We start from the raw sequence: 8380 nt of genomic DNA on the forward strand, positions 1-8380 counted from the left end.
GCAAGAAAATTTTATGTTCGGGATGGTGGAAGATGGAACAAATGGAAGAAGGTAAGTTAAGCGTTGTCGGTGGGTAGTTTAACCAACTTTACCACTGGACGTTTCAGTATCCCTTCCGCTGTCTTGACAGTGGCTACACGGACCACTTGGTCAGCACCAGGGTGGACCTCGATGACCCGACCAATTTGCCACATCAAAGGAGGTCGAGAAGGTGAATTTATGACGACGATATCTCCGACACCGAGACTGGGATTTTGATGGAACCATTTCTGTCTACTCTGCAGCGTGTGCAAATACTCCCGATTCCACCGTTTCCAAAATGATTGAAGGGCTTGTTTAATTAACTGCCAGCGTTTGAGACGATTCTGCGGAATGTCACTGATGTCGTGTTCAGGAATTGCCAAGATCGGTTGTCCGATCAAAAAATGTCCCGGTGTTAGCACAGACAAATCGTTCGGATCGCTTGACATGGCAACCAAGGGTCGAGAATTGAGTACACCCTCGATCCGTGTAATCAATGTCGTCAATTCCTCTAAGGTATGCACCTGATTACCTACAACCTTTTTTAGGTGTAACTTTGTACTTTTGATAGCAGCCTCCCAAATACCGCCAAAGTGCGGAGCTGCAGGCGGGTTAAATCGCCACTGACACGGAACTCGTGCATGCAGAGCTTCTTGGAGTGCTGCGTCTTTAAATAATGTCTTAAGCTGCCTTGCTGCTCCAATGTAATTTGTACCACAATCCGAGTGGATCTGTGCAGGAATTCCTCTACGGGCTACAAATCGATCCAGCGCAGCCATAAAGGCTTCCGTTGACAAATCCGTTACCACCTCCAGGTGGACAGCCTTGGTGGATAGACAAATAAATAACGCAAGATACGCCTTATAAGTCCTTGAATTACGGCGTTGACTTTCTTTAACCGTGAATGGACCTCCGTAGTCCATCCCGACATTTGTAAATGGTCGACATTGTTGGACTCTTGCTGAGGGTAAATCTGCCATCACTGGTTGGGGAGCGGCAGCCTTGTATCTGACACACACTGTACATTTAAATATAACTTGCCGTATCGCAGCTCGACTGGAAACGATCCAAAAACGTCGCTGAATTAGTGAGGCCACTAGACGCGATCCACCATGTAAAGTGTTCTGATGGTAGTGTTGAATAATGATGTAAGCAAGGTGAGACGACTTTGGTAACAAGATAGGGTGTTTGGCGTCTATGTTCAAGTCCGAATGCTGTAGACGGCCGCCTACTCTAATCACACCGTGAGCATCGACAAAAGGTGCAAGTTGAGCGAGGGAACTCGGGGTGATGACGGAATTTGAAGTTCCTAGTTGGTGGTGCAACTCTGCGTAATATAACCTTTGAGTGTACCTCGCTACCTTTGTCAAAACATTTTCGTACTCCTTCCAAATGATTGGTCCACTCACGACTGGACGTTGTCGAGCCTTGTCGACAAATCGAAGACAATATGCTAGCACCCGTTGCATCTTGCGCAACACAGAAAACCGCTGAATCAAACTATCATCAACCTGTTGAGCTAACAGCACATTTTTCGATGGGCGTTTAAAATCAGGGAGCTCTGCAGGATCTACAATCGATGTGATGGCAACCGGCCATTGCTCTTCCGGATACTGGAGAAATTCCGGTCCATGTAGAAATGATGAACATGCTACCAAGGCATCTGGAAGCAGTCCTCGCGATGCAGGGTCGGCTGGATTATCTGCAGTACCGACGTGAGCCCATTCGCACTGGGGTACGAGATTGCGTATTTTCGATACTCGGTTTGTGACAAAGATTTTAAATAGCCTTTGTTCAGCTGTGAGCCACGATAAAACAATAGTTGAATCTGTCCATGCCCGGACACGTGTGATCTTGATTCTGCCCTGTAAAACTTTCAAACGTAGAGACAAGAGACGTGACAACAAGAGTGCGGCACAGAGCTCTAGCCGTGGTATGGTTAATGACATATCCATTGATGATGACTTCAGTGGTGCAACCTTTGTTTTACATGCCAGGAAATACAATCGGACATTATCACTCTGGTCTACCACACGCAAATACACTGTTGCTGCATATCCAACCTGAGACGCGTCAGCGAATCCTAGTAATTGTATATCTTGACTGTTGACTACTGCAATGTGTCGTGGTAACGACAAGCATGCTAAGTCCGGCAGCTTATCGATGAAACCTTGCCACAACGATGTCAAAGCTGATGAAAGTGGTGCATCCCAATCTAATTTTTCCATCCATAGCCTCTGCATTAAACACTTGGCCCAGAAAACCATCGGACCCAACGCGCCGATTGGATCATAAAAGCGAGCAACAGTTGATAATACTGACCGTTTTGTAGGAGTAACTTGACTTATCGTCGAATGATAGCCGAATGTGTCAAGTACAGGGTCCCAATGTACTCCTAAAACTTTGACGGCCTGTTCCCTAGTTGGCTCTATCCATGGTGTCATAGCCCGGTCTTCAATGTCGATAGTGTTCAAAATCTCGGGACAATTGCTAGCCCATTTTTTCAGGCTAAATCCACCTCGATTTAACAAGTCGATGATTTGGATTTTTGCTGCTAAAACGTCCTCTAAAGTGTCAGCGCCAACGAAAATATCATCCACGTATGTATCAGTTAACAGGACATCGTGGACGAGTGGAAATTCAGGTCCATCATCCATATTGAGCTGTTGTAGGCATCGAATCGCTAAAAACGGAGCCGAACTTACGCCATATGTGACCGTACACAACTCATACTCCTGTACCTCGTCACTAGGCGAATTGCGCCATAGTATATGTTGATAAACTCTATCTGGTTCATGTAGACATATTTGACGGTACATTTTAGTGATGTCGGCTGTAAAGACAAATTTGTGTAGTCGACTGCGCAACAAAACATCACCGATTTCTGTCTGAAGCTTTGGTCCAGTCACCAAGCAGTCATTTAATGAGACTCCGGATGAAGACTTAGCTGAGGCATCAAACACCACACGAATCTTCAGTTCCTCATTACACCGTTTAACTACAGGATGGTGAGGTATAAAATATTTGCCTGGCTCGGTCGCTAACTTCATATGTCCTAACGATCTGTAATCATCCATGAAGGCCCGGTAGGCAGTATATAATTCCGGATCCTTTTCAAGGCGACGTTCTAAATTATACAATCGGTTCAGAGCAGAAGTTCTGGATGACCCTAAAACGACCGATTTCTCATCTTGACATCCGATGTCAGCTGTATCCGGGAAACATACTATTTTTCGAAACGGTAAACCAACATAAAATCGACCGGTGGCGTCTCGTTTCGTGGTTTTAACAAACCAGTCTTCACATTGCTTGTCTTGTGTAGTTGGCATTGTTGACTCTGTGGGTTCCTCTACTGTCCAAAAACGCTGCATCAATTCTTCGATCGGAGGGGTTGTACTAATTGACAGAGACGTAAGCGGAGTATGTGTGTTATCCTGTAACGCACCAATTATGACCCAACCTAATTGTGTATTCATCGCTGATGGTAAGCCTTCGGTGTGTATAACGTCAGCTCTAGATTGAATGACGGACGGATATAAGTCTCCTCCAATCAACATATCTACTGGCGCAGGGTGATCAAATTGAGGGTCGGCAAAGACAAGATGACGATAACGATCTCGTACCTCAGCTGGCAAAACCCTGTTAGGCATCGTTGACATAATTCGAGGTAAGACAATGACGTTGGTTCCCTTAAATTCGGGAGCGTCGGCTTGTACAGGAACAAAATTAAAATTAGTTTGGCCTTTGACAGTAGTAACCGGTTGTTGGGAAAGTCCGATGACCTCAACAGGACACTTCCTTCGAGTCAAACCTAACCGATTGACACAATCCACTGTCATTGCGGACACCTGTGATCCACTGTCTAACACTGCCCTGACTGCTTGTAAAACTCCTGTATTGTCACGAACCCTGACTACGACAGTTCCTAACAAAACAGTGGTTTCAGTATGTGTAACTCCCGAAAACTGTGTTGCATTACAACTTGTAGTGGCTCGTTCGGAGTTGTCATTTGTCTTATCGGTATTCGATTTTGTAATATCATCTGTCAAGTGTAGTAATGTACTATGTTTACTCGAACATATACGGCACGTAAAAGACGTAGGACACGCATTGCTCATGTGTCCACTGTTCAAACAAACAAAACATAATTGATTTTTATTGACAAAATCACGGCGACTGCTAACTGGTTGTTTTCGGAATCCAAAACACTTGTAAATTGCATGAGGATGTCCACAAAACAAACACTTTTTTGTCTTGGCCGGGGTGACCGTGGCTAACGATGTCTTCTCGGACTTCTTGCCCTGGATCTTCTTAGTCGTTGTCTTCCCTACGGTCCTTTCATTGTTTTCTACATAACTAATGCCAGAACTACTGCCAACGTTTTCCAAAACGTTACATCGTTGTGATACGAAATCTAATAATGAGTTCAAGTCAGGTATTTGATTTTTAGCGACAGTAGCTTCGAATAATCGTCGTGTCATGGGATCAATAACCCGTGAACCGATGTAGAATAGTAAAAAACCAGCAAAGTCACTAACTCCAAGAGCTTGTATAGCTGATACATTTTCCCGAAAAGTGTTGACGAACAATGAAAGTGAAGCCGGAGATTCCTTTGTTAACGGCGCAAATGCAAATAATTTTTCAATGTGCGCAGTAACTAATAAGCGTTTATTGTCGTACCGATCTTTGAGTGCGTTCCAAGCAATAGAATAATTGTCGGCTGTAAGTGGGACTGCTTTTACTATTGTTAACGCTGGACCTAATAAATAGCACAACAGATAATGGAAACGCTCAATGTCCGTGTAATGTTCGTTGACGTGCACCAAAGAAGTAAACATATCACGGAAGGAACACCATTCAATGATATTTCCATCAAATTTAGGAATCTCTATTCTCGGTAAGACAAGTGATTGTACAGAAGTCTGCCTATTATTATTGCGCAGCGTGGCTATCGAATTATTCGGTTTTAACTTTGCTACTATCACATTAATTTGATCACACATTGATTGCATTGTTTCGGTGACATCCTCATCTACTCGTATAAACTCGTCTACTTCGTCGGTCTCAGCAAATACTGACAGAATATGTTTTTGTTCATTATTGAAAGTAATGACAAGTTGATCTAACGACATAATTCGAGCTTCTAACGTAGGACGATTTTCGGAATTAATTACGGCATCATTAGCAATGCTCAATATTTTATTAATTGACCGTAACGCGACGTCTCGTGCTGCACGCGCGCGCGTTAACTCGACCCTTTTTTGTTCATTGTTAATTTGTTGTTGATTTTTTCTCGTCATTGTAAATGATGTAGTACCTAACCACCTAACAACGCAAAACAACCTAACAAGACAAAATAAAAATAACAAGGATGCTAATAGGATAAACAAATAATAATATCCTACAAAAATAATACACTAACACTCTAACAGTAATTTATTGATAGCGATCCGGTTCGAAGGACCAAATGTTTGTCGCGAATTCCGGTTCACTTGAACTCGGGTGAAAACTCGACTATATTAGGCTGGGTGCTATCTAATTTAGTATAAGATAAATAAGGATATAATGATAGTGGACTGTATAATTTATTTCTCTCCCTTTGAATAATAATTAATAAAATACAACGTAGACTTAATGCTATGTTAGTCCTATCACATCGCATAACAACATAAAATAATAATAATTAATCACGGAACGTGATATTGGGTTATCAAACTATTACAATAATAAGGTATGATACGTCTGACCTGGGTACCGGTCGGTTGCTGTCCTGTACTGGTCGGGGTCGATGTATCTGCACCGGAAGACTGGGGAACGTGACGATCTACGACGGCGACACTACTGACCCAGTGCGACTAACATCGCACACGTGAATTGAAATTAATGAGGATAACTTGCGATCACTCACCCCTTTCTATAATGCGAACACCAATTTTACTGTTCGAGCATGTAGAATGTGAGAGCGAGAATACGATCGAAAGTTCTTACAACGCGAATGTCGTTTATTCGAGCGTGTAAGAACCTATAAGGCGGCACATCAACGCGACGCTACAGCACAACGAACGCGACGATACGGCACAACGAACCAGCGATCGCACTTATTGAGGAGAAAAAAAAAACGACTCTCGTATGTGGTACGTCAACTACATACAGCGATAGACAATATAAACTTGACTAATATGTCATACCGCGCAATGGCGACAATACTCGTAAAACACGTGACGATTTAAAAACAACAAAACAACGGCACTACGGACGCCTTCTTCCTGTAGCGCATGACGTGTAGAGTCCGTGATAAAAACGAATTGACGACGAAAAACCGGCCGTTGGCCGGCACTGGGCTGCGCATGCGTGTCACGGAACCGGATCATTTTAAAATCGGAATAACCGGCGCGCTCTGGTAGTTAACCGAGTCCCAACAATATGTATATTGTATATATTTATATAATTTATAATTGTTATTAAATGTTGGGTCAATACCACCTTATCAAAAAACCTTGTAAATATTTAAGTTAGTTGTATACAATATAGGCAACGGCTTAATGATTATATTAATCTAAATATTTTAAAGATCGCACCTTTAGAACAAGACTGTCACCACTAAAAATTCATCAGTTTTGAGTTATGGCTACATCAGAATAGTGAAAAAATATCTCTATAAAACTCAAGAATGCCGTATTCAAAATTATTTTTCATCACTAAGAAATTGTGTCAGTATTGAATTATTTATTGTTTAGCTCATTTTTAAAGCTGGATAGCCATATTTACTTTATGCACCATTCTTATTTTAATTTATCTTATTAATCGCTGAAGTCAAAATTCAAAACTTCCTTATTTCGATTTGTGGTGTTCTTGCACTAAATAAACACTAATTATCATTGAGTGCAAAACAGAAATATTTAGAGTTGGGGTGGTATTGCATTTTATAATTTGTGATATTGCAGCCACAGTATGAAATTCAATACTGCCATACTTAAGTGTATGGCTGTCTTAAAATCAATTTCTGTATGCAATACAGCCACATCTCAAAGTATGGCAATCTTGCATTTACTTAAAATATTGTAAATGGCCAAAAGTCTAACTTTTTGAGTTTAAAAGAGCATTTAATGATATTTGAAGAAGTCGTATAGAAAGTATGTTTTAAGTTATTGAGTTTTTAGTTTCAAACGCATAGGTAAAAAACACTTTACAATATTTTAGATTCAAACTTCAAATTGCTTTTTTTCAAAACCATACATTTTGAGTTGTGAAAAGTCTTGTTCTAGAGGTGCGAAATATCAATACATACAAGTAATAATATACGTAAAAGTTGCAAGTCCACTCTCAACTAACTTTTTTGAATTTAAATAAAAAATAAATATCGTAATTTTTTATTTAATCATATAAATGCATCCAAATTTTAACTTAAAATAAGTATAAAAAAAATGTGATTTAACATTTTTTGGTTTTTTGGTTTCAGAGTAATATTATTTTGAGAAACTTAGTATTACATTTTTAAGCTTTTTAGACGAGCGAAAATTATAGAAAATATCAAAAAAATAAATAGATATCGAATTTTATATCTCTATTAATAGCTGAAAATGTTAATATAAACATTTGGTGAAAATATCGGTGATTTGTTTAACAAAATAAGTTTTATTTGGTTTTCTCAATCATTAAGAAAAGAAGTTATAATAGGAGTTTTTTACCTTTGATCCACAATAATATTCACTTTCCTAACAGGACATAATATATCGAAGTTGCAAATTTAAGCAATGTTTGATGCTCCAAATGGTGACGACCGACACAAAAAAAAAACATATTTTATGTTTTAAACATTTGAATTCAAAGTTAATACTAAAAAAATTATGTAAGTACAACAAAATCAATAAAAAAAAATGATTCAAATAATTTTGTCAATGATATCCGTAATGAGTTATGATAATATATGGGCCCCCACACAAATCTGTTCAGTGAGGCTGATTATCTTTTAGAAATCATAAATAAATATGACATTGGTATATTGATACACTATAATTTATACTATTCCGGACATGGTTTAGATGTTTAGTCTCATGGTACAAACCTATACTTTTTTCACTGTAAGCTGTAAACGTAAGAATTATAACATTACAATAATATATTATTCTTAGACAACTATGATTGTATATTATTTAGTTAACTTTAACAAACTACCGTCATTTATGTATAATGCAGCGGTGATAAATGTTTGTTAGGTAAAATCTTAACTGAGAATTATTATTCTATAATTTGAGAAAGTTTATTCCCAAGTCAACATCGACTTTAATTTAATATCTACGTATATTCTATGAAGGTTCTTGAATTCGATTTTATGTATTACGCGGTTGATAGCAAATGA

The 8380-nt window shown here is 39.4% G+C and overlaps 1 protein-coding gene across 1 annotated transcript; it reads right to left on the reverse strand.

Moving 5' to 3' along the window:
- Positions 1 to 56: 56 nt before the first annotated feature.
- On the reverse strand, positions 57 to 5153 carry LOC132940665 (uncharacterized). The gene has a single exon (XM_061008377.1). The coding sequence runs from the start codon at positions 5151 to 5153 to the stop codon at positions 57 to 59; it is 5097 nt and encodes a 1698-aa protein (XP_060864360.1).
- Between the last annotated feature and the right edge of the window lie 3227 nt (positions 5154 to 8380).

This window comes from Metopolophium dirhodum, chromosome 1, assembly GCF_019925205.1.
Source record: "Metopolophium dirhodum isolate CAU chromosome 1, ASM1992520v1, whole genome shotgun sequence".
NCBI lineage: Eukaryota > Metazoa > Arthropoda > Insecta > Hemiptera > Aphididae > Metopolophium > Metopolophium dirhodum.